This window comes from Cyanistes caeruleus, chromosome 4, assembly GCF_971803275.1.
Source record: "Cyanistes caeruleus chromosome 4, bCyaCae1.hap1.1, whole genome shotgun sequence".
Classification (NCBI taxonomy): domain Eukaryota; kingdom Metazoa; phylum Chordata; class Aves; order Passeriformes; family Paridae; genus Cyanistes; species Cyanistes caeruleus.
The window spans coordinates 21,092,444-21,120,080 of NC_141704.1; the positions used below are offsets into that span (position 1 = coordinate 21,092,444).

A 27,637-nucleotide genomic window follows, 5' to 3' on the forward strand; every position below is an offset into this window, starting at 1 on the left:
AGTATTCTGAGCACATTGAAATTGTTCATTTACATGTATTTACATGCAGGTTTGGGATGGCACAAAATGTCCCTACCCCACATGGAAGGTGCCTGTGGAAGCAAAAGACCTGGAAGGGGAAAAAGTTCTTCTTCATCAGCTGAGAGATCTAACAGTGGACATTCTAGTCTATGATAACCATGTACACCTGGCAGAATCACTTAAGGTAACGCACAGTTTGGTATTTCTCGCTCTTTTTGTGGCCTGTTTTCTGCTTAAAAGTTGCTTCAGAGAATGCATCAGTTCAGTTCTGCTGTAATTAGTTTAATGTGCCTCTTTATCTTTGCTGTATTTCCCATACCTTTTATTTGAAAGCAGAACTTCAACATGTGTTAAACAGGCTCATTACCCTAAAATTGCCGTGAAAATATTCTTCCAATTAAGCACTTTCCAGACAATGAAAATAATGCACTCAGAAAATGTATTGTATGCTTTAGAATTATTTTTAAATTATACGATGCAGTGTTAAACCTGTAGTCCTGTTAAACACCCTTAATTCCAAAGTCAATAGAAGATTTTCTGTTCTATAAGTTTCTGCAGTTTGCAGTGCAATCTCCATTTAGTAGGTCAGTAATGTTGATTGTGCCTAGATGGAGAAAACAACAACAAAATTAAACATTAGATCTTCAGCAATACTGCCATCTTGCTTCAGAATACAGGAACTTGGCAAAGAATGCATCTTTCATTTCATGCCTTGCCCTCTATACCCAAGATTGTTTTTAAGAAAACTCTTACTTAGAAAATAAAGAGAAGCGATAGCCTTTTTTTTTATGCTGGGTCTATCAGCAGATATGAAATTATTTTGATACATTAACACCCATTCATAAGTAAATTACAGATAGCAAAGTAAGTGCAAAATTTTTTTGTAAGAATTCATAACAAAACTGACAGCAGTATTTCATTTCTTACAAGTTCTCTTATAGAACTTTTCTCTTGCTAACTGGTGTAAAAAACTGGTGTTCTACTGAAATGGTATGTTTTGAATATGAAGGAAAAAAGTATTTTATATTAATAAAACATATTTTCTTGAGTAGCAGATAATTCTTCCTTTATTATTCTTCCCCATTTATATTCAGAAGTTGAATCACATACTGAGTATATGATACATGGGATAGCTTAATTCTCTCAATTTTTTGTTTGCTATCCACTTGCTCTTTTGCATTTCTGAAGCATTTTTACCTTTGCTGGATACTGCACTGTATAGTAGAAGATTGATTTAATCATTTCAAAAGAAATTGTTAAGAAACCCCCCTTTGACTTCTTGTGGGTGTTTTTCTCTTTCTGGCTATGTCCAAAGTTGCAGTAGTTTCAAATTAGATAATTCTTGTACACAACATTTTAGTTGCTTGTCTTAGTGGAGTTATCAAAGAAAAAGAGCTGATATGCTGACAATTAAATTTCAGAAATATTTATTAATTGTAGATTGTAACATGTAGAATTAATTGTATTTCAGAGAATAATTTTTATACATATATATATGTATAAAAATGTATATACACACATATATATATATTATAAAATTTGTGGGAAATTCTCCCTAAAATGGAGTATTTTATTAAAGGCTTTTAAATACTAGTGGAAATCATGTCATATCATAAAAAAGCATAATCAAAATATGTATGATACTTTATTGAGTTCAGGATCTTGTTACACAAAGCTATTTTTAAAAATTAATTTCTGTAGCAGTACAGAACTGGCAAGTGTTTAGTGGATCCACATGTGCCTTCCCAAGTCTGATTAGGTATTTTGCTAATTTATGCTTTCAGAAACAGTTTATGGTTTCAGAAACAGTAAAAAGTGCTCTGTTTTTCAGTCTTGTCTTCTACACTTAACATTAGCTTAAAGTGGCCTTTTTCAATGTAAATTGTTACAAAATTGTTAGGTTACACTCTCGCCTCTAGTGTACCATTTACAATAACAGTTGCAGCTTGGAAATGATGTTTTATGTAGGAGCAATCTGTTTTACACAACCTTGATAACAAGAAGGCCAGATTAAAAAAAACCAAACTGAAATACATGTTCTTGTTTTAAAATTGTATCTGTAGGTGCATGTTCAGACAAGGAATCTCTAAGTACCACACGCCAGAGAAAGTGGGTAATATATTACAGGGAATTTTTGGCAAATCATGGAGCACAGTGCCAGGGATATTGCTGCAAGAGTTTGTTAAAAACTCCTTGTTTATATTGTCTGTCCAGAGAATGCTGAAGATACGAGCACTTTATCTCATTTTCTAAGACAACTAATACTTTAAATTTTCAATGGAGAGAACCTTAGTTAAAGGTATGTTGAAGGTATGTTGCAGGTGATACTGTAAGTAGAATTTTTTCCCCTATATTTACTGGCCTCCCTTTCCTGAGGGGCAGGGCTGTGGCTTTTCAGCATTTGGTGCCATAACAGAGCACAAAGAGAATTTTCGGAAATCTCATCTTTGAAGCAGATTATTGCCTGGGCCATAAGGACAGGGCAAGACCTACAACTAAGCAAAGAAAATGGTGTTTACCACTTGTGCTTGAATTTCCCTTATCCTCTGGCAATGTACCTGGAGTGGATGAGGCTTTCTTATTGCTGTAGGAACCCCAGCCTACAGCTGTCTGGAATATGGTTGCTCCACATTGTTTAACCTTATGCCAGTTTTCCAGCACTTCTCAGGGTTCACTGACTTCACCGTGAAGTTTGGGAATAGGTCTGTGACATGGGTTTCTCCATCTGGGGCATTTTGCTTGGGTGGTAAGTATCAAGATGAATGAGTGTCAGTGGTCAGCACAGTAGGGGTCCAGCTGCCCACAGTTGGTCAGAGGTTTCCTGATTCTGGTTTTCACTGAATATATGATCCAGTGCATTCCCCTTCTGGCTTGATACCATCAATTCTGTGTTGCCATGCATTTTTTGGATAATGCAATTAAAACAAGTAACCTTGAGCATACATACGTGTCCTAGTCCGTAGTTTCACAGTATTTTCTTTGTCTTATATATCTTCAGGTGTAGAATTTGTCTATTTTCAGCTGTTTCTCCTATGACATGACTATCACGTCATGTTTTTCATGATGGTAGTTTGACTAAACTAAGAAGTTTGTTTTCCTAGTGGTGGCAGAGTCACATTTTCAACACACAATTCAAATGAGTTGCTACATGGATACAATGTCTAGCTTCATATTTTTCAGACCTAGGTAGCATTCTTTCAACCTGTGAGTTGTATTCTCCCCACTTCTGTCTTTTTACTCATTGAAAAGGAAAAAAACCCAAAAGACACCACTCTTGAGTCCTTCAAACTTAAATGGATTTGTTATTTCTTACTGCCCAAAAATGGTGCCTAAATGTCTCGTTTGCAGAAAGTTGTGTGCTATTTACTCAGTAAAATTGGACTGTTGCTGCAATAAAAATGATGACAAATCTCACTGAATATAATCAACCATAAATATAGGCAAAATTGAGTGCAGGTGAATTTGTTGGGTGATTCCTGTAGATAAAGGCAGCTTCTTGTGTGCCTTTTTGGACAAACATGAATATTTACCTGCAATGACACATGCTGTTGTGAATTCACTGAATTCCAGTGTGATTATGAACACAACCCAATATGTATTGAAATAATTATGAGAATTTCCTATGCTGAAAAGTTGTTCTAGTTAACTAGTTACAGGGAACTGCATATATGACTTATGCATTTCAATTCTCTTTAGCCTTAATGTGTGTTCTTTAAATAGTCATATTTTAATTAGACTGAAAATAGGGTATTGGTATATTTTATATTACTGCAAGAAATGTTTTTACTCACTTTAATTTCACCTTTAAATGAACTTCCTCTAAACGAGGTAGGTCATAAACAGAACTGCTGTAAAGTCAAGTAATAAGCTGGGTTTGTACTAGATTTTAGTGATGGCTCTGTAAATCATGGTGTTTAATGTAGATTACAATTTCTTCCGAGTAAGGTATATAAAGAGTGTAGTCTGCTGGCATTCTGTAAACAATACAGAACATTCTAATACAGTAACATTTTTAACAGCAAACACATTTGCTCTCTGCTGTTACAGTAAGCAAGGCTGCCTCCCAAAGGAATCCACAGAAACAGCATTCTGTCCACACAGGCGTCTCTGGGCTGACATTCAGAACCTTACAGACCTTTTTTGGTATTTGGCAATGCTGATTATTATGCATCTCTTTTTTGTAGTTCAAAGTGATATTAAAATACATAAAATAATAAAATTTTCAGAAAAGGATCTAATAAATGTATTCTTGGCTTCTGAGCTCTTCTCTCTCTGATACTTAATTTTTTGTGTTCATACTAAAGAAAATACTTATTTTTTATATACTATTTTTTATAAAACAAAGAAATTTGTCAATTAAACTTTTTTCTCTTAATATGCATATTACTCTTGATGACAGTTTTATTTACGTATGGTTATTCCCTAAGCAGAGCTTAGGTAAGAACTTCTAAAAAAATTTCTCCAAAAGCATTTTTCATAGTAATTAGTCTTATGATATGAGTGTCCTTTGTTTTTTTTGAAATTCATAATTAAGTAAAATCAACATCTGGAAAGGAAAAAAACAAAATGTCTTAGGATAAGCCTCTTAACTGCCATCTAAATGCACAAGCTGTCCTGGTGGTGCTTTGAATGAACAAAATGAACAGCCTACTAACAGTGCAGATCAATTAAAAGTCTGGTAAGAGCTCCGTGCCAGAAGCAAAATAGGTGCGGACTGAAGTGCACCATTATGTTCCTGCTGCCTCAATTGGAAAATATGCTGCCTTTTTCATGTGTGATTATTGTTTAAAAGAGCAGTTTGATACCAGCATTATGTAGTCATAGTTTGTTCCTTGATACAGAGGAGGATTCTAGGCACAGGTTGCTGCTCCATCTGCTTTTATGCATATATACATGTGTTTAAAAGTGTTGTACTGTGACATGACCAATCCAATCTAATAGGAATATTTTTTCAGTTTCCACTGGTTAAAGTTGAGGCTGAAATACTACTTAATAAATGAACTGCTGTAATACTAATTTTAATTGAAGTAAATTTAAATTAATTTCTCATTCCTATCAGGCTATTTAAAAGATGTTTAGAATTAATATAAAACCAGGTTGTTGAGTGTATGTAGCTTGTCAACTATTATCTAGATCTCATATTATAAATTAAAAAAAATATTTGGTAACTGTGTAATTGAGACCATGTTAAGTGCCTTTAGAACATTTGGCTTGGTTTTGGTTATTTGGTTGGGTGTGTGGGCTTCCTTTGGGGGATAATGGGAGTAATATTTTGAAATAAAAGCAAAGTTATAAAATGTGTGCAGTGTCCACCACGTCATAACTTCATTTTTAATAGGTGCTTGCATAAGTTAGCATAAGTCTGTTTGTGTAACTTGACAAAACTGTTTCAGAAAACACAAAATCATTCTAAGCAAAACAGGAAGCATATTCTCCATGTACCTGAGGAGATCTAACAAAGATAGGAGAAGTGCCAAAATCTTTCCGTTTCTAATGCATGTTGTCTTTTGTTCTGGTGCTAAAAAATGTTATCTGTAATGTGTAAGAGTAAGATACGATGGAGAAATCTGAGTAAGCAGGTATGTACGTATACATGTAAACATAGTAAGCCATGCACGATGATGAGCAGATCAATTGCTGAATGTGATCATTCCTAAACCAAATCACAGGATGTCAGTCTCTGTGGGGCTGTGTTGGGAATATAGAAGGCAGATTGTGCCCTTGTGAAAGGAGTGTTTGATCTGTCTTCTGAAGTGTGTTTGAGAATTAGATTTACCAAGAAGGCTTATTCTGGTTCTGAATCAGCCTTTGCTGCCAGTAATGTTTTCTGATAAAGCAAAATAAACAGATCACACAGAGAGGTTTTACAGTTTTCGTACCTGAAAATACTTAAAACCCATCTGGAAACAGTCCTAAGAAGTCTGCTCTAGTTGACTCTGCTTTGGGCACAAGAACGAGGTAATCGCCAGAGGTCCCTGCCAGCTTCAGCCGTTCTGTGTTCAGTTAAAACAGGGATGAGGCTTCATGAGCACTAGAATCTTCCACGTAAGTAACTAACTTTGTGTTATCAAAGTGGTTGGTTTTTTTTTCCTTTCAGATTGGATGTTTTCTGAGAATTTACAGTATTCATACGAAACAAGCAAGTGCTGACAATGAAGATGTCTCTCATATAGAATTTCATCTTCATGGTGGCACTTGTTATGGTCGAGGAATAGGAGTCTTGCCAGAAAGTAACCCAGATGTTAAGGAACTAAAAGCGTAAGTACTATGTATGTGTAGATATATCCTTTTCTCTAGGTCACTCTTCAAAATTCTAGGCTAATGTAACAGCTATAGAGTTTAGAATTGTAAATGTATCTAAGAATCAGAAGCTTGAGAACAGAATATGTCTTTAGCACCACTAAGATGACCATATTTGGAGGGATAGGTAAGTCCCCCACTAAACCATGTCTCTAAGTGCTACATATACGTGATTTTAAAATACCTCCAGGGACAATGACTCCACCATTTTTCCTGAGCTGCTTTTTTCAGTTCTTGTCAACCCTTTCCATGAAGAAATTTTTCTTAATACCTGATGTAAACCTCCCCAGGCACAACTTGAAGCCATTTCCTCTCCTTCTGTCACTTGTTGAGTGGGAGAAGAGGCTGACCCCACCTCAATACAACCTCCTGTCACGCTCTTATTGTAGACATAAGTGATAAGGTCCCCCCTGACCTTCCTCACCTCCAAGCTAAAGCATCCCAGCTCCCTCAGCTGCTCCTCACAGGACTTCTGCTCTAGCTCCTTCACCAGGTCCTTTTCTGCTGCACCTCTTTCCAGCCACTCTGCCGCAGCCTGTAGCACTGCATGGACTTGTTGTGACCCAAGTGCAGTTCACCTTGTTGAACCTCATGCACTTGGCCTTGGCCATCAGTCCAGCCTGTCCAGAGTCCTCTGCTGAGCCTTCCTGCACTCCAACAGATCAACACTCCTGCTCAGCTTGGGATCATCTGTAAACTGACTGAGGGTGCCATGCCCTCAGTCACCTTGTCATTGGTAGAGATACTAAACAGGCCCCTGTACTGACCCCTGGGGAGCACCATTTGTGAGTGGCCACCAGCTGGAGGTAACTTCATTCACCACTACTTTCTGGGCCTAGCCAGTTTTTTACCCAGCAAATATGCACCCATCCCAGCTATGACACCCAGTTGCTCTGTGAGAATGCTATGGGAAACACTGTCAAAGGCTTTACTAAGGTCCGGGTAAACTACATCCACAGCTGTTTCCTCATCCACTAAGCAGGTCAATTTGTCATAAGAGGCAATGAGGTTGGTCAAGCAGGACATGTCTCATAAACCCATGCTGGCTGTGTCTGATCCCCTGGGCATCCTTCATGTGCTACATGATGACAACATACAGAGAGTGATCTGCTCCATGACCTCCAGCACTGAGCTCGGGCTCAGTAGTTCCTATTGTAGAACTACAGGCCCGTAGTTCCCTGGATCCTCCCTCTGACCCTTCTTGTAGATAACCATCTGCTTTAATTTTCAATCTACTGAAACCTCCTTGCTTACCCAGGACTGCTGATAAATGATAGAAAGTGGATTTTTGAGCACTTCTTCCATCCCCCTCAGTATCTGTGGGTAGATCCCAGCCACCCATTAAACATATGTGTGTGTTTAAGTGGTGTAGCAGGTCAGTAACTATTTCCTCTTAGGTTATGGAGGTTTCATTTTGCTCCCCATCCTTCTCTCAGGTCAGGAGTCTGGATGCTCCAAGAATAATTGTTCTTACTATTACAATGGAAGTAAAGAAGGCATGAAGTACATTGGCCTTTTCCTCATCCTTTGTCGCTTGTTGTTTCCCGCAACATCCATTAAAGGATGGAGATTTTCCGTAGCCCTCCTTTAGTGGGTGATACATTTGAAGAAGCTATTTTTGTTCTCATACAGCAGTAGTCATATTAAGTTCTAGTCAGATTTTGCACTTCTAATTTTCTGCCTGTGTAATATCCGTGTAATCCTCCTGAGTGATCTGCCACTTCTTCCGAAAGTTATAAACTTTTTTTCTTCCTTAGGAAAGGCTAAGTAACCAAAGTCCATATTCCATTATCAGGAATTATGTTTGCAGAAGTACATACTTCTTTTGGCACTCTTTTGTGTTTAATGTTCCAGAAGTGATTTGGAAAGTGTCTCATCTGCATCATTAATATAACCTTCTGAAACTTCTGGCTCGGTTGATTTTTATGTCTCTGCTGGAATATTTATGTCTGAACACTATACCTGTGTATTGACAATAAATATGTTTCTTGTAAGTGTCTGTGTAGTCCCATATATATTTATATGTGTGTATGTGAATGACAATATATAAAAAAATTTCTCTAGTTTATAAAATATTTAGCCATTTATCTTTAGATTTTTAGAATCTGTGGAACTGACAGACAGTCAGGATATGGAAAGCATGTGTTCAATGGACATGGATAGCACTTTTGGCAATGTTACAGGTAAGAGCAACTGAAAGCTGATGTGCACTTTCTTCTTATTTATATATGGTTGAGATAAGGTCACAGTTACTGCTTTTTCTGTGTGTGTAATGCTACTTTCACATTCAAAGCCTTAGAGAATTCCTTCAGTTTATTAGACTGTAAATTTACATTACTCTTTCTGTCTTCCAGCACAAGCATTTCATATTACATGGAAAGATACTTTCATAGGAGTTAGTGAATAAATTCTTAAACACAGATGGTGTTCTCAATCATACTGTATTAGATCACAAAGCAGAATTATGCAAGTTGCTCCCTCTAAAGGGGGATTCTGCAGGGACAGGCACTGAAAATGCTACTAAACAGCTGCCTGTTGAGGAGCCCTTCTTAAGCCATTGGATGAAAAGTTGTGTGAGGTGTATGTAAGGTGCACTTCCACAGAACAGTGATATCTTATATACACTTCTACAGACCCCATATTATTTTCTGAATGGTACTTTTAGCCCAGGATAAGAATAACTAAAAGGGAATTAAACTCTAAAGCTGGTTGGACGTAGTCTGTATATTTGCTTCTAGCTTTTAAAAAATCTGTGTTACTCAGCCATTATTAACATAGAAACATAAGGCATTTCTAAAAGGATGCAGAAGTCAAGCATAAATAAATGCTTCATGTCCAGTCCATACCTGAAAAATTTTGCACTTATTTGCTGCACTCTGTGTGTAGTAGAGGTTGTTTAAAGGGACCAGGCAGTCTGTATTGGTATTAGAATAATGTATTTATGTTAATGTCCAGAAAGATTACAGGGGATGCATACAATTTATGTCAGCAAATCATTCACAGTATACTTCTGAAAAGTGTTCACTTTAATAAATATTCCTATTTAATGTATATGCTAACTTCCCCTCTATTATATTAACTCTTGATATTCAGTGTGTGTCTCCAGCTTACTTTTGCTACTTTTTTTTGGGTTTGTTGTTGTATTGTTTTCATACATTATTGGGATTTTCATTTTCATTTGTTCAGCTTTTGGTTTTGTGTGTGTATCTACCTCTTTATCTACCTACCTGTTTCTATGTGTCTGCATGATAAAAAAGAAAAGAATGGCGGAAAATAATTATGAAATTCTTCTTGATTATAGATCTTGAATTGCACTTACAGAGATGTCAGCAGCTATCTGTTACAGGTAGGTAACATTTTGACCTTAAGGTGAATTTTAATTTTGCTAGAGAACAAAAGTAGTTTTAAAACATTACCTTAAAGTTTATTATAGGATATATGGTTATAGTTAAATGGTTATCCATATATGGTTATATATAAAGGTTATTATAAGGTTATAGGAAGAGCTATTCTGAGAGTATAAATTCCACGTGTGTTGTATTTGGTTTATTTTAAAAGAATAGATCATATTTGTATATTCTTCTTTCATTTGGTTTTTCTACATGTTGTGTTTCTGTACCCTGTACACCCTACTCCCTCAGCCTAATGTGATTTATCTGACTAACTGTAATAACAAATTGTGTTGATAAAATTAAGGCTGCAGCTGGAAAGGCAAGAAAAGCTGGAAATTAAGGAAAAATGCATAACTGTGACTGCTATTTCCAGTATTACAAATATTTCATTGATTAATAGTATGCATGGTGCTTTTTCATCTCTCTGTGTATTGTTTTGCAGTATTAACAGATCATCAGGATTTGAGTAACACAGAACTGAAAACCATAACAAACAGCACAGCACCTCAACAGTATCGCATTAGAGCAAAGCTGAGAACTTATAAACCCCAAAAGCTCCATCAGTCTGTTAAACTTCATTGTTCCAAATGCAACTCTTTGTAAGTGTTTCATACATTACAAGTAACTAGGAATTGCTCTGTATGTTTTGGGATGCCTAGATTTTCAGTGAATTTTTTTTGTGTAAGATGAGCTGAATTTAAATGTATAAAATTTTGTGGAAAGATTTGAAATGCACTGATAATAAGTAGGATTTTTTTAAATCATCAGATGAGTTCAATTTACAGAATCTTGTGAGTGCTTTCAAAACAATGTTTTCTTAATTTGCAAATGCAGCAGTACAGTTTTTTTCCATATCATAGCTGTATAGAAGTATCTCAAGTATTTCTTTATTGAAGCTTTAAAATAGGATATTCAAAGAGGTGTAATAGTCTCTAAATGAATTGATAAAATATTTTTGACTAAAGTGCATCTTCCAGACAAAGCATCTTTTCTGGATCCAAAAATATCAGGGAAATCACACAACTTCAGGCCATTCCCGTGGGTCCTGTCACTGGTCACCACAAAGAAGAGATCAATGCCTGCCACTCCTCTTCCCCTCAAGAGGAAGTTGTAACTACAGTGGGGTCTCCTTCATGCTGAACAGACCAGGTGACCTCAGCTGCTCCTCATATGGCTTCCCCTTAAGGCCCTTCACCATCGTCATTGCCCTGCTTTGGACGCTCTCAGAGACCTTTTATAACCTAACCAATTCCATAATATGTGTGTTATTTGGGTGGCCTGCATTATTGCTTCTCTGTGTATGACAAGTGGAAGCACACAAAGGGTGCATTCCAGCAGGACAGGATAGAAACTGCGTGGTGCAGAGTTGTAGATTTTCACTTGGCAGTAATTACGTGGAACTATTCTGATCCTGTCCTTTTTTTCTTTTTCCTCTGTCAGTTTATGCAAAGTCAAACAGACTAAAATATGAAATTATGTAAGTTGATGCAGTCTTTTCACTCTAGTGAAGCAGTATGCATTTTGTGGCCCTTTTAAGGCCCAACTGAAATAACATAAAGCTGATAGATTTGGCTTTCCACGGATTTTCATTAGTGTGGTATGTGGCCACTAGGCTGCCTCTGCTCCTAGGTAAGTTGGCATATTACTTAGCATATTTATTAACATGGAAAGCCATGATATACTATATAACTCTAAATGTTTAAACTGATAAAACAATTAGGATGTTTTTCCTGTACGTACATTAACTCTCATGACTGTATTCTAATATTTGTTTGGAGTACTGTCATCCTTGTGGGTAGATCGTCTAAGGAGAACCTGTTATAATATACTTACTCAATTTGGAAATTGTTTTAGGCAAGAAGTTCCAGATAGAGATGACTTTGACTCCATTTTACGTGGCTCTGCCAGTACGGCCCCAAACCCAGAATTACACAGTACATCCTGGTATGAATCTGTAACATGGACTACACAAGACCAGAAGCAGAGGGAAATAGCCATCCATTTTGTGAAGCATGATGAAATGCTTCAACATCCTGAAGACACCTTGCTTATGATAGAAGGTAAATTGCAAATATACCAATTCTTACAGAACTGTGTCCCCTCTATGTATGTACAGAGTAAAGATATGTTGAAGTTGTATTCAGTGTAAGTAGTGATGATCATAAAGGCATGTTCAAAGAAAAGAAGAACTGAGATGGAACTATAAGTTGCTTTTGTGCAAACAGGAGATGGTTCATGTTCACAGGAAACAGGTTCACAGACAAGACCTGTGAAGGTCTTGTAAGATGATTCAGTCTATTTTAAAACTATGCCAATGTTGTTTATTGTTGATTACGCTGAAATTAACAGCTGAATGTCTTTTTTCTTCTAGCTGTGCTTACTGGTTTTACAGTTCTGATTTAAAACCTTGGCAAGTCTTCTAAACAGGCCTGTTTTTAGTAGTGATGTGGAAAGTTTTGAAAGGCTTCTCATAATACAAGCTTCCAGTTAAATTTGTCAGCCTCTGGATGTCAGTGTTGTTTCAGATTAGTAGAGCTTCTCTCAGTGTGAGTTTTTTTGGTTTGGTGTGGTTTTTATCAGATTTTCTCAGGAAAGAGAAATAGCCACTGACCATTAAACAAAGCAATTTATCAAGAGTACTATTAAGGAATTTTTATATAATAAAAATAATAAATTGCATATAGCACCATTCAGAGTTCAAAACAAAATCTTCAATTGTGCTCAAGTAGTGATGTGAATAAATGAATGTAAGTCAGGTGGTCCTTTGTGTGAGGGTCAATGACAAAACCCCTTCTGTTTTCTGCTTTCTTTTATAATGGATTATTTCTGATAGCTGCTTTATTTCTGATGTGTTCCCAACTGACTTCAATCTAACTTTTCTTAAGGAAGAAAAAAAGAATCTATTTCTTCTCCATTTTCCTAGAACAGCTGAGCAATATAACTCGGTAAATCTATTTTCAGATATTAAAGTGTCAGCAACTAAGTATGTCTGTGTATGGATATGTGCATATAAAAGGTCAGTTTGGTTGCTTTGATTTTTTTCTAAGAAAATGGCTAGTAAGATCATCGGAGTAATTATATGAAAGTGATGTTAACTAAATACAACCTCTTCATTGCAGTGTTAGCTATGAGGAAGTTATTAAGGCATCTGCTATGATAAATGTCTATTTTTGTTTCTTAATCAAATCTATTGTTGAGTAAAAGTGAGAAGGTATTAGGCTATTTTTTGGGTTTTCAGTAGTGATATCAATTACTATTGAAGTCCCTGAAATCAGCTGAGAAATGTAAGTTGTTCAGTTTATTTCTGACTACTGTTTAAGAAACCATGGTTATTTGGTTTTTAATAGGTGGAACTCTGAAAGAAATCTGGAAGCTTTCAAAAAGATTTAAGTGTGTTATTCCTGTGAGATCCACAGAAGATGATCTTGAATTATTAGATCTTTCAGCTCCTTTTCTTCTACAAAGGAATGTAAAATATTATGGGTAGGTTAAAAGTATTTGTTGATATTTCATTAGTTGCTGTAATAGATAGCATTTTCTTCAGTAATTCAGACTGCAGTACTTGAAGGGAAGACTTTGATGTAAAATATATTGCATGATCTACAGTACTGACATTGGGGATGAAATGTGGTATCATTTGATACCTGGTATCAAAGGACTGACTGCAGTTTGGCTCTTGATCTGCAAATCTTAAGACCTTAATTACACAGCACTCCAGTTCCAGTCTTGTCTGTGGTGCCTGGGCAGAGCAGTGGGCTGTAGAAATGGAAATGCACATGCTGTGCAAAGTACTGAAATACCTCTTCTAGTCCAGATCTTCCATTTTCTGGTCTCACTTTGACTAAAGTCAAAACATACCTTGTTTTCGAAACTGTATGCTGAGGGGTTTTAGATGCAGATATATACAATATAACAGATAATATTTAAATAGAGATACAGAAGATAATCATCAGCCAGTCAATATACGGCTCATTCTTAGTGTTGGGAAAGCTTAAGTTTTGGAAGCAGTAAGGGATTTTGGACAGCTTTTCGTTACCATTTGTAACTTATGATGATCCACAGCACTGCAAAGTGCCTTACCTCTTTGTGGATGTCATTCACTGTAGAGATGACTTCACCGGGTTTCTGAATTCCACAGTTCCAAAGCTGTGGAACACAGTAACCACACCTAGGTCTGGTATTTGTGATCTGCCATGCAGTGCCATGTTCCTGCTCAGTGGGAGCTGTCAGCAGTGTGTTCCCCCAGTAATGCCCAGCAGCATACAGCTACTGAGCTCAGAAATACCAACCTCCCCCATGCAAGCTGAGTCCTCTCTCTCAGCACCTCAGGCAGAGCACAGTGCAGTGGGGCACTATGCTAGGTCTCCAGGCAGTCAAAAATTTTCTATGCAGAAATATCCCATGTTTCAAGTGAACCGTAAAGTTTCACTGTACGTAAGGGCCGTCCATGAAATTAATACAGGTAATTGTTTCTCTCTGTCATATATAGTTTTGACCTTTCCAGATATTGCTCTCTACAGCTTTTTTTAAATAAAGGTAGTATATGGATACTCCTACTGGGACAGGATCTTCACTGTTACAAAGTATTTCTGCTTGCACTTTCATAATCCGTATATTTCCCCTGCTACATGCCACTCACCGTCAGACATCGTTCACTCTTCAAATGGTTGAACTGTAAAAGTAAAATGGTTTATAAGGTATTCGATGGTTGCTTATAGGATATTTAGGAAAGAATCTCAAAAGTATGCTGACATTTCAGAGCTATGTTTCATTCATGTTTCTATTAGTGGCATATACTTTGCTAAGAAAAGATTCTGTTTGGTAGAATGAATTCTATGTGTATGCATTTGCGTGCATATTCATTTATATATAAAACACAGACACACTGCATATAAAAAGCAAAATTTGCAGTTGTTATTTTATTGGAGTTTGAGTTTTTTAAAGGAAAAAAGTGACTTGACTATATCACTTAAGCAGAAGTAGTTTTATTGATTTGACATGCTTTACATATAATTTTAAACTATAATAGATGTTTATTTCAAATTCTAACAGTAGTATACTAACACAGCAACTTAATTTGGAACAACTAGTTTTGTTCTGTAATTTCATTCCTTGAGGCAAATGGGAGCAACTTTGAAAACAGTTCAATACTTCAATCCACTTGTAGCATTTGCTTAATATGTTACGTGTAAAATTTATAATACTTGGTGAAAATACACCAGTAATAAAATAGACTTTTTTAACAACTCTTAGTTAATATTCTCAGCATAGGCAAAGCCACATTTCTCCTGTAACTCTGTAATGGGTTTAGAGCATGCTACAAGTTTAGATTAATGTCTGCTTTTACAAATTGGGAAGTAGTGGCATATGAGCATATGTTTAGTAATGTAGTGATCTTAGAATCATAGAATGGTTTGGGTTGAAAGGGACCTCTCATGATCAGCTAATCCAACTCCCTGCCTTGGGCACAGACACCTTGCACTACACCAGTCTCGTCTTGAACACTTCCAGGTACAGGGAATCCATAGTGTTTCTGGACAACCTGTTCCAGTGCCTCAACTTCTTTGTGAAGTGTTTCTTCTTTCTGCAAAATCTACATCTACCCTCTCTCAGTTTAAAAATGTTTTTCCTTGTTCTTCACTACAGGCCCTGGTTAAAAGTCTGTCTCTGTCTTTCTTATAGAAAAGAGTCTTGTCTCTGTCTTCTCTCACTTTCCTCCCTTTTATATATAAGAGAGGCCACAGTAGGGTCTGCCTGGACCCTCTGTTTTCAAGGCTGAACAACCCCAGCTCTTCAGCTTTGATGTACAGTTTTATTCCTGTCTAATTACTGACGTGGTCTTTTCTAGGTTTATTTCTCCTCATGGATAGTTCAAAAAAAAAAGCATTAAGGGTTTTTGTTTCGCTCCAAAGCTGGTGTGTCTGGTGAAGTAGTTACTTCAAGCAGCAATATAAATACTTTTGCACTTCACTGTGTAAGAAAATCAAGAGTTTTGGGGTTTTTTTCTGTGCAGAATAATTCTAGTACAAATACATCAGTGTTTGGTTAGTCTCAATATGTTGTTTTAAATGCTAGGTGCAAGCAGTGTTCAACTCCAAAGCCTATGAAGAATCTAAGTTCCATTGCAGCAGAACAGCAACCATCATGGGAACCAACTGAAATTGCACAAGGTCAGCTAACATGATACTGTCCTGAAATACTTTTGTGCCTTGGTTCTGAAGGGTCAATGTGAAATAGTTTGACTCGCAGTTCTGGGTTGCAGTTTTGCACAGAAAGCATGTAGTTATGGTTGTGTTGAATATGGTCCTGTAAAATTCATTCACCTTTTACCAATCAAAATAACATACTTACTTTTGAAACTATTGCAGTATGAATTAAAGGATTTTATATGCTGACTAGTTTCTACCATTGGCATAAGTAGTAACGCTTATGATGATACAGGGGTCATGAATTTTTTTTAATTGAATTTTCTAGATGTTACTTTTAAACTTGCAGTCCTAGAACTTAATCTTGCTTTTCCTTTTGTAGATACTGTTTTTCTGACCTGAACTAAAGACAGTCTTATTTAATGACTCATACAAGTTAGACTTTTTTCTTCTGTAAACTTCATTTTCCAGAGAGTCTACAAGAAATAAATTAAAGGAGTGATACCACAACAATTACTTGAGTTCTGTGCTTCATGTGTTCCTTGTGTTGCTATATGAAGTCAACATGTTACAATGATGGAAATTGAGTTTAAAACTTTACAACACATTAAGGAAAAAGAATATTTGCATGTTTATCAATTCATGTTCTAAAATATTAAATTGGGATATCTAGCAATATATGTTTGATAAACACTTTCTAAAAGAAGAAAACTATTTGAGCAATACAGTGATTTTCTTAAATAAACTTTCATAATTGTATCCTATTAAATAATTGTAAAGTAATATATAACTGCCAGTGATTTTATTATAATATATAACTGCCAGACATTTAGTTCTCAAAGTGAAAACAATATTAATTCATGCTTTCTGGCAGTTACACTGTGTTATGTGTATCATTCTTCTATCAGCTGTATTTTCAGGCTAAAGTATAAACCCGTAAGTATATCAGATCAGTTGAACATAAAATGACTACCAATTTAAGTAAGTGTACCTGGAAAAGACTGATGCTGAGCTGTACTAACTTTGACTGTTTCAGTTTTTTTGTGTTTGCGGCATAACAGTTACTGCTGCCAGTGATGTGGTGACTGTAGTCTTTTACCTACACTGAAATACTTTCAGAACTGCCAGCAAAGTTTTTTTTTTTTCCTGAACAAGCCTGGTAGCTTTTACTACATCATACCAAATAAACTGTTTTTCCTCAGAAAATAGTTTTCAGGTGGAATTTGTATTACCACTGAATTAAGAGCACCTCTCCTTTAATCTTCCATGGATAAAAGAACACAAGACTAGGAGGATCCTACTACGGTGGGATCTATAATCTAAGCAAATACTAGCTTTTTGTTTACTAGCATGGGAATAAGTACTTAAGAATCTTTGTGTTTTTATAGGCTCATCTATTAAGGTGTTTCTAGGAAAATTGCAATGTGGTCTCAAGAGATAAATGATATTTTGCTGTCAGACACCACAGTCTCTCTATTTTGGTGTTTAATACTTGTAATGACAATATTCAAAGTCAGTTCCTATTAAAAGAGTTGCTATTAAAAGATTGCATATTCTCTCAGAGAAATACCAATTTTTCTTTCCTTCAGTTTTAGGTATTGAACTGCTCCAGTATGTTTTTATTATGAAGTTTACACTGGTTGATGAAACAGGAGCACTAAATGCATACCTTTTTGATTATGTAAGTAAATCTAGGTAAAAGTAGACTCTACAGATGGTGTGAGTTTGGATTATATTTGTTTTTAAAATGGCAAATGTATGTCCACAAATATTCATTCTATGTTACCTGCAGTGTTTCGTGGGAACAATTGCAATGCTATAAGGTTATTATTAATACTGTACAGAGTATGGAATATTAAAGCATAAAGACAAAATTGCAGCTTGAAGATTATTTGATATTTCCATAAACTTATATATTCCTATAGCTGAAGTTCTCTTTTATTGGCAATGTTAAATTATGCAGCCTGAATGCTGTGTGAATGATAGGAATGTTTCAGGATTTATGCAGTTAACTTCTGCATCAGCTTAAAATCTCATTACCTCTTTTTTTAACTCTTAATAGAATCTCTCCTTTCAGTAATGCTTGATTTTTTTGTTTCACATGAGCATGAGGTAAGGAGGCCCTCTTTCCCTGGACAGCTGTATCTGTGCAGATATTTCTCTTGGATTTCAGAAGCAGTTTATTCAACTACTTCACTAACCTTAGAATTAACCTACCTTCAGTTTTCTCTGAAGCAACTTAAGACCATTCCTGCTACCTGAGACACTGAAGATTGGATGACTTTCCTGTCACAGCAGTGTGGGTGTGACAAAATGGGACAGAAAAAGAATTTAGTGAAATTTTTTTTGTGCACAGCAGTGTTGTTTAATGTGTATATATCTGCACATTTTCTGTTATTATATTGAATTACTTTGAATGGGACTTTAAAGAGAATGCTCTTGTTTAATTTTAAGACTGTAAGTAAAAATAATATCAGAAAAAAGTGTGTTTTTTCTTAAAATACATGGTGTTTTAACAGCAATGGAGATCTAAGACTAAAATCTCCATTTCAGCCAGTCATCTTTTCCTTCTACTATTCTTTTTTCTTTTTATATCAAGAAACTAAACTGTAAAAGGAGGGTGGGGGACATCTCTTGATGCAGAGTTCCAAAAATTTTTACTTCATGGTGGCTCATTTTTTTATCAGATACTGCTCAGTACTACAGTTTAGCTGCAGGAAAATACCCACAGTTTCTTCTGAAGTGCCAGCTGTTCACCTTCCTGCTGGTGGTACTTCAAAGACAAGCCAAGAGTTTCCAAGCCTAAACTCCAGTCCTTCAGCACCACCTGAGAAGGAGCTGGGCTGCTTTGAAGTGCAGTTTTACATTAGCCTCCAGTTGCACTTCCATAGGAGCACAGTGCTTCTCTTTCCTTCCCTCCTTACAGGAAAAGTCAGTGAAGGCAAAAAACTAAAATGTTCTGTAGTCAGAAGAAGACTGAAGAGAGAGACGAGAAAGTTATCTGTGTCATTCCTGCTGCTGGATTATCCCCTATCTTCTGATCATTGCCATTAAACATGTCATACAAAAATTATACAGAGGCAGATTATTCTGTAGCTGTATCTTTTAACAAAAATGAGAAATTACTACCACAAATCTTAAGCTCACTCTGAGAAGTTATAAAATGATGAGCCTTTAGGGATCCAAAATCAGGTAACAAGCTTGGAAAGAATAAACTTGGAGTTTTTTTGTACTTACTGTATGTGGTTTAATAATACACAGAAAATGTTTAACATTTCAGAGTTCCATTTATTATTTTATGTCTCAGAAAGTGCACTTCTGGTTAGTCTCAATATATTCAGAAGTGTACCCTACAGTATAAGCATTTTTCTGTAGTTTCTAAAACTGCCTGAATTTCTAAAAATGAAACTCGCGCTAAGAGAGTTCCACAGATACAAAGCCAGGCTGCAGTGCCCCTTGTTTTAAAGGGATCTTGTTCCTCTCAAGATGTGAGGGCCTGTTGAGGGGGCTGATCCTCTCTGGCCATAACATTGTCTGATAATGTCTGGTTATGGAGTTTCATGAGGAATATCTGCCAGTTACGTACAGTGACCGACATGTGCTTTCTGGGTGGCTGTAGTCCCTGAGTACTCAAGGAACTGAAAAATAGACCGATCATTTTTTTCAGACAGTTTGGGTTTTTTCTGTATCTGGACAGTTTTTTGAAATAATACAATTCTTCTGTTGTGTTACCTGATTTTAACTTCCTAAAAGAACATGCAATCAAGGTTCTGGCTAATGATTTCTTACCCCTCTTTCAACACTTCGTATTCTTCTGTTCTCTTTCAGGAGAAGTTTTTCCAAATTCCTGCCTCTGAAATCTTAACTAGTAATTTTCTTCAGCAAAAGATGCAGATGACCATGGATACACTCTGCCCTCCAGGAAGAAAACTAGGTCAGCTTGCTGTTTTTTCAAAAGGGGGTGGGAAGGGGTCTTTCAATCTGCTATTGCATATGCATAGTCTTAGAATTCAGCTTACACTGGAAGCTGAAAAATGCTGGAGCCTGAAAGCAGAGTTCATATTAATTTGTTCTGAAACATGTCTTTCATATTAACTCTGCCTTTGAGAAAGAAAAGAAATGGTTCAGTAAATTCTCATGTAGCATGCAGTGGTGTGTGAATAGAGTCATGCCTGTGCAGGCACTAACCTGCCATCTGTAGTCATATGAAAGTTAACCAGAACACCCTCATACTGAATGTCACAGCACGTTAGGGAAAACAGAAAGGAAATTCAGCGTATGGCACATGCTTTGGGTGATACCCTGCTTTTGATTGCACATGCTGCCTTGGAACATCCCTTGCCATGGGAAGTATCCATGGAAATTGAGCAAATGCTTAATCCAAATCCATTTGCAGAGTTTTTTGTGCGGTGTATGTGTTGTGAAAGGAAGTAGCTCTGCCTGAACTACACATGTCCAAGGTAGATGGGTGTGTAATATGCAGCTCTGATCTCCAGAGCATACTCCGGGTACATGGCTGTCAGTGACCACTGCAATCACCCTGGAGTCTTTGCCATACTTACAAAAAGTTGTCCTGTAATAAAGGTTGTAAAGGATTTTCCCTTTGAGACCAATGAAATTGTCTCATTGAGACGCATGGAGATGAATTTTTATTATTGGAAAGCCTTTACATATATGTATTTTATACTGTGGCATGACTGCTGGGTCCAAGTGTTCTGTGGAATGCTGGTGCAGGGAGTACAAGTCTTGGAAGGCTGTCACTGAGCACCATTTCAGATCTTGTGGGAAATTTAAAAGATACCAGTTGGAATTTCAAAGTTAACAATTCATTTTTCTTATTATTAACTATTGTAAAAATTTAGATATCCTAGTTAAGATCTTGCTCAAGTTATACTTGCATGTTATAAAAATTAGAAATGAATATTGAACAGTAATTTGGATTTTGTTGGTAGGTGACTTGCCGTGGCTGGAGTGCTTCATCAGGTCCTATAATGTCAGAGACGCAATGAAAAATCAAGTTTATTACCAAATTTTTGACACTACAGTTGCTGAAGATGTTGTATAGTCATGTGTTGCTAATTGGAAGTAATCCAGTAAGAATCAGTTTCTGGGGGGGGCTGGGATCAGAGATTGTATTTAAAAAAAAAAATAAAAAATTGTTGTTCCTATCTTAGGAATTTAACCTGTTTTTATGAACTTTTAGTTTATGTTTGAATGGAAATGGGAATTATACTCTGATATGTTTGCTTTTTTCCTGGCTCACAACTTTGTGATCTAAAGCCAGGTACAGGTTCTAAGCTTCTCTCACTGGAAGCTGCTTGGCTTGGGCTGATGGAAGCAATCTACTTTCCATCTGTCCTTCATAAAGGCAGTGATGAGGTTACTCTAAATTTGTGAATTTTACTCAGAAAAATGTAGTCACTGTGTGTTCATTTTTGTATTAAATTGTTGTATTTTTGTATTAAATTATGTCAACAGAGGCAGAGAGAAAGAGATCTTGGGTAAACTCACACTACTTTGTACAAGCCAATATTACTGTTCTCAGTTTGACAGGGAGGTTGGTTTTTAGAGACTTCTTTCATTTTGTACTGATTTGTACATTTAGACAAACTCCTCCCATTAGTGACACTCAAGTAACTGCTACATGTACCAGTTACTGCAGATCCTGATGGGGTTGTGAGCATGGCCATGTAGTGATTACCACTAAAATTAAAGTCAAGCCATGAAAGTAAACTAGTGTAAAATTGTAAAATGAATATTGACATTTAGTAATGATTCTGAGGTGGCCTGGTTGGGTACCAAAGTTGCTTGCATGTTTATTAGCTGGGTCTGTGTTTTCAAAGGCTCGATCTGCCTTTACCATCTTACATAATCAGATTGTGTGCCTAAATTTAGAGATACAAAACTGATCTGGTGCTATCATGGATTGAAAATTCTGCTGACTAGAAAACTATATGGTGGTTTTACTTTACATTCAGAAGTCTCTAGGACAAGTTCAGAACATGTTTCTGTAAGGATAATTAATGTAGAAATCCCTGTCAAATCGAATGCTTTCCATCAGAACAAAATTAGTATTTACAGCAGATGTTTTTAAAGAATTTCAGAAGCAAGATGAGATATTTTTAAGTAGATTATTGTTTTGATATTAGATAACAATTTTTTTTTTCCATTTTTGAGGGCCATTTAATAGATTATGCAATTTGTCTTGAAATTTCATCAAATATCCTCCGGTAATTTGTAATTTTCTTGTACTGTAAATTATACTGTGTTTAAATGTCATAAGCCAGCATATTGTTCTTTGTTGATTGGTGTATAGGGGCAACCAGTATTAAAAGTGGTGAGTGCATATTTCCTTTAAAAATTTCTAAAAAATAAAAAATATTTTGGAATTGAACCAGCAGTTTATCAAAGAGTCTACTGACTTAAGAAAGTTTTCTGGAATTTTTGCATAAATGCACCAACACAATTAGTTAGAACAAATGAATATTATAAAACTTAAGACACTGGCCATACCCAAATGTTTTCACAAGTTAGAAGTTAAATTGAAGGCAATCTTCTTTGCTTTTATTTTATATAGGGTATAAAAACCTGAATTTCTATTTCTAGATTTTTGTTAACAACTTTGAAAGATACTGACATTGTACAGTTTTTCTAATTTGTCTTTGTAAAGTAATAAATAAAAAGATGTTTTGAACTTCAGTGTAAAATAAATCAATTTCACCATGTCTTGCCTGACATCCCTGCCTAAAAAACCCTACATGTGCATCACATAATTTTTTGACTACTGAATATTTTATTAAAATTTTTAATAAAGATTTCTCCAAGTAATTCTTTCATGTATTTGAGTTTTAATTTCTGTTTCACAGCTGTGAAAACTGTCATCGGTAGCCTTCATCCATCATAGTGCTCCAAATGAATGTATGGTTTGTTGGATTAAAAGGTACATGTTTAATTCTTTTTCTAAATATAATGTGTATAAATAAGTTAATAATTATATATTTGTTCATACTGAAGATCACTGTATAGAAAGGAATTACTGGACAGACATTTTAAAATGGCTCTCATTGGTAGCCTTTGTACAGAGCAGTGGAAGTCACTGAGGTGGGACTTGAACCTTAGCTAGCTAAGGTTGGGTGCCTGGTCAGTGCTGAGAGTGTCTGACTGGAGGGTGAAATCCTGAGATTGTGTCCCGAGTCTGCAGCACCAGCAGGCTCTGGTTTCTGAAAGATGAGCATCTCAAGAAGCAATGACTTTTAGCCATTACTTACAATTTTCTTAATTACAAATGAAACTCTTTATTTCCTTTGGTGAGTTTCTTGACCAGGTGTATGATTTCAGTTTCTAAAACATTTTAATAAAAGCTCAAATGTCTACTCTAATAGTTTTTTAATTACTGAAATATATATTTAAAGACACTCAAAATCTGACCCAGTAGGAGGAGATGGGGTTAATACTGGTACACTAAGATACAGTGAGAGCTCCAGGCATGTCTTGCCTGTTTCACATCTTTCTTCCTTCACATAGATCCAAGTGTACAGGAAAACTGAATCAAAACAGCACCTCCCTACTAGAAATGGAAAATATGCATGGAATGTGAAGTACATCACTCACAGCACCATCATCAAGGGGGAAGAATATCTGAATATAAAAGGAGGAGCTGTGAGGGAAAATAACAGAAATATAAAAGACCAAGAAAGGACCATGAGCCTATTAATTGTTCCAATGGATAAGTGCAAAAAAAATGATAAAGCTGTAATTAAAAAAGGTTTTTTCAGGGAAAAAAAGAAAACAAAATAGATTCAGAATAGTGTTTTTAGGGATGCCTGTGTAATTTGTCTCCTTGAAGTCTGTGTTTTAAGGGAATTAAAAAACTTAAGGACTTTGGAAGGCTTTCCAAATTGAGTTGAATTTAAGTTCTTGGACATGTCATACTCTTGAAACTCCAGCTGGAAAGACAGAATGTAAATAAATAACATATTGCAGAAACAAGGAGGCATTCCTGTTAGGTATTACTGCTGTTGAGTAGTGATTGAACTTTCTCATCAGCTTTTGCAGTTACGGGATCTAGAGATTTACAGACAAGGCTTTGAAATGCTTAGCTTAATGCTAATCCTTTGGCTACAGAGCTGCAGGAAGTGGGATTGTGAGAAGGACAGTGGAGCCCAGAGGATACGAACTGAGGCTTGAAACACAGGAGGAAGGGAGTTTATTGTCTTAACAGGGATGAGTGCTTAGCTTTTCAATACCACAGCATTTTAAATCATGAGAATTTATGCATATTAGGTCACTTTTTGGCCAAGCCATTGCATTAAGATGTAAAACAGGTAGGAACTGGGATTCTACCCTATAGGGAAAGGCCAAATATTTAAATGGAGTTGTGCAAAAAATTAAATATACATTCAAGTTCTTCAGGTGATACATATTTTCAATTTCTTCAGGTGCAAAGGGACCACTGCAAAAAAGTTTTGTTCACTGGAGGAGAGAAAAAAGAATCCAAATAAGAATTTACTTCCAAGTATTTTTCAAAGTGTACAATGAACGTAAAGAATCGGAAACAAAAAATCAGCATAAAATGGAGACAGAAGGAAAGAACAGTTCCAGAGGATAGTAATAAAAATAAGAAGTGATAGAAAGTCTTTATGAGACAGTTTGCTGCAGCTCCTGTTCACAACATTTCCTATAGGTGAAATTCCCAATAAGAACTGTGGTTTGGGAAAACAATCATCTGATGATGGAATACCTGATCCAAAGTGCTTAAAAAATGTAGAGCAGAATTATGCTAAAATTAATGAATTCATATTTGTGGTAAAGATATGGGTGGACTTCACCCCAGAATAATGTGCTACAATTTTTCCTTGTTTCCTACTGCAAGTCTGATACTTGCTGTGGAGGTATCTCCATAAAACTGCGGTATCGGTACCATTTGTCTACATAAACAGAGCAGACTGAAACTCAAGGAATAAATCTACACGTAGTAGATACTTGTTTTAATTTGTTTCTACAAGGATGTATGCTGAATGGGGAAATATGTGCCAGCAAAGGAGGTTTTGGTTTTGTTTTTCTATCAACTGTTCTATTACATAACAGCTTTAAGCATAACTTTGTTCTGTACCTGCTACTCTGTGTGCACAGCCTGTGGACTGACACTGCTAAACTGACACTAAAAAGTACAGTTTTGTACAAGCCACACCTTTAGAATTGAGTCCGTATTCAGCTGTAATTTCAAAGGCCAGCTATCAGATAGCTTTGAATTATGGAGGTGTTACTTCACTGAAAGGAATTCTCTGAACAATGGCAGTTTATAAATGTTGCTTGAATTTTTTGGTTAAATAGCAGCAAAACTGAAACTGAAATCTGCTGCTGGAACAGATTTAATTACAGATTTTATTTCTTCTTGTGTCTACAAATGAGGCCTTAAGCAACTCCAAGCCCCTCTGAAGCAATGTTTGAAGTGGCATACATGATCAGTTGCTGACAGGTTGTATATTAACCAAAGGGGCTCCTTATTGTTTTTAACGGGGTGAGTAAGGGGCTTTCACCATGCAGCTGTTTTAAATACTGTCACTGACATACATTCATTTGCTACTCCATCTTGAAGGATACAATTTTCCTAACATATTAACCATGCCAAAGGAGTAAAAACCCATTTATAAGAATGTAAACATTGGTGTGATTGCATTTGACATAAGCCTGGGATATCGAGGTGTCAGAGGCCATCTGGACACGCTGCCCTGCAGTCTCCTGTCCTGCAGAGGTACCCTGGTACGGGCAGTGTGGTGGTGTCCAGGGTCTGGTCAGGACAGGGTAATTGTTTTGCAGCAGCCAAGAGTGGGCATGGCTGGCATGCAGAGCTTATTCTGTACCACTTCACATCACTGCCAGGGGTGGGGGAAAGGGACCCTCTTGTGGAGAGCGGGCCCTCTGTTCTGCTTTGGGGGATTTTTTTCCCATGTGCATCATTTCTTTTCTTGTACCCTCTCTCATTAATATTGTTGCTATTACTGTTCATTTTCTTGTTTCATTGCTGTTTCCAGTAAATTGTTCTTATCTAAAATTGTGACCTTTATCTTTTTTGTCTCTAATTCTCTTCCCCATTCTGCTACAGGGGACAGAGAGGGGAAAATGGGGGAGTGAGAGAGAGCAGAGCCTGGTTTGGAGTGTCTAGGTGGGGGCACTGAATTGGGAACTGCCATTCCTAAACCATGGCATGTGTGTAAGGTCTCACTGCCCAGAAAATGGCAATTGACTTTAAGGGAAACAGCTGTTTCCATTACTTGCTGTTTTGTTGAGAGTAAACCAAATGGCCTTAAAAGTAAGGACAAAGGTGAAGAATTGCTTTTTCCCTACAGGTCAGTTCAATGCATTTGTTTAGCAATGTGCTGAGGCTTGGGTCCTTCTTGCAGGAAACAGAAGCAGAAAAGAAAACTTCAAACATTTTGTTTGAAGGGTTGAGAAAGGTCAGAAGTTACACATGAAGGAACAATGAGGAATGAGGAGTGAACCTTAAATATCTAATCTGGCAGTTCTATAATTCAGATTTTGTACTTTACAAATTCTAATGTAGATCTTTTGCCTACTGTGCTCTATATGATTGGATAATAAATAACATCTTGAATATTATTCCATTGTGTTCTAAGTGATTAACTAGACTAATTCACAATTATATTTCTATACAAGTTTAATTCCTCTGGGTCCAGTTACTGGAATTTTTTTCTATCCTTTAAAAACTGTATGGAGAAGGAATTGGCAAAATTACAGTATTTGTCGTTCACCAAGTGCCAGGACCTACTCAGATCAGATCATTTTTTCTGGCAAAGATGATATTCCACAATGATACCTTCTAAGTGTACTTTTTCACAGCAAGCTTATCAAGGCAGTTTAAAAATGGCAATAATTTTCAAAACTCATTTAGCTCTGCTGTAAGGCCTAGAAAGATGTGAATGTCTGGCCTACTTTTCAGTCTGGATAAGGAGGTAGCTGATGTGATGTGATGGAGCAGGGAATCCTGAACTCTCCGCTTAGGGGCTATGGCAAAGGTACTCAAGCCTCATCTTAGATATCGAGGTCATTGGCTAATATGTGTCAGAAAAGCACAGAGCTGTACCAAATACTCCTGTCAAGACCACATGCAACAATGCAGATCAGAATTGGAAATAAATAATAATTTAAACTGACACATGGGAAAATGGGACATTGATAAATTCTGCTTTTGGTAATTTAGCTTGGGTAAAGAATTTTCATCTGAAACAAGATAGTAAATAAAAATTTAATTTGATGAAAAGTACAAGACTACTTGCTCAAATAGAGCAGAGGCCCCAGAGGAGGCACTGAATTAAAAGGGATTCTTTTTCTTATAGATACCATACAAGTGCTTTATACCTTGAATATATGCTTTATATATTCAAGGTATACATAACAAATTCACAGTATTCAATATGTTTTCAACCATAATTATATGAATGCACCTCTTTGGGAACCATACCTTTATTGAGCTGAGAGTATTGGAGTGTAGTATCCCCAGGACTCCTCAAAGCTGAGTCCAGATTCCAAACGTGACAGCTGTCAGTGGCGGATGAGTCTGTACCTGGGAATGCCAGTGAGCCCCAGCCCCAGCAGAACACCATGTGCTGTGCTGTGACCCATAGGGAGGGGCTCCTCTGACTGCAACAGCTGCACTTCTCAGCTTCAAAAGGGACTCAGATTGCTGTCACCTCCTCTACAATTTCCATACTTAATAAGTCATCTGTCCATCTCTGAGTGTCAGTGCCTTACTTACTG

General features: G+C 36.5%; 1 protein-coding gene across 9 annotated transcripts in view; it reads left to right on the plus strand.

The window, feature by feature from the left end:
• Positions 1 to 26,479, plus strand: part of POT1 (protection of telomeres 1) — a 63,334-nt gene extending 36,855 nt beyond the window's left edge. For 3 of the 9 annotated variants that reach the window (XR_015286218.1, XR_015286215.1, XR_015286216.1), the window contains 13 exons: positions 50 to 205; positions 6,119 to 6,279; positions 8,416 to 8,504; positions 9,623 to 9,667; positions 10,156 to 10,312; positions 11,568 to 11,773; positions 13,061 to 13,196; positions 15,789 to 15,883; positions 17,449 to 17,540; positions 19,688 to 19,793; positions 20,812 to 20,952; positions 22,726 to 22,799; positions 24,298 to 26,479. Coding sequence is in view for 3 of the 9 variants with exons in the window: in XM_086886961.1 (XP_086743087.1) it covers positions 50 to 205; positions 6,119 to 6,279; positions 8,416 to 8,504; positions 9,623 to 9,667; positions 10,156 to 10,312; positions 11,568 to 11,773; positions 13,061 to 13,196; positions 15,789 to 15,883; positions 17,449 to 17,540; positions 19,688 to 19,793; positions 20,812 to 20,924 (1,356 nt within the window). In the remaining 6 variants the exon portion in view is untranslated. Of the gene's footprint in view, positions 1 to 49; positions 206 to 6,118; positions 6,280 to 8,415; positions 8,505 to 9,622; positions 9,668 to 10,155; positions 10,313 to 11,567; positions 11,774 to 13,060; positions 13,197 to 15,788; positions 15,884 to 17,448; positions 17,541 to 19,687; positions 19,794 to 20,811; positions 22,688 to 22,725; positions 22,800 to 24,297 lie in introns of those variants that run through there. The other 6 variants (XR_015286217.1, XR_015286213.1, XR_015286214.1 and 3 more) reach the window with 2 other exon arrangements.
• Positions 26,480 to 27,637: the final 1,158 nt, after the last annotated feature.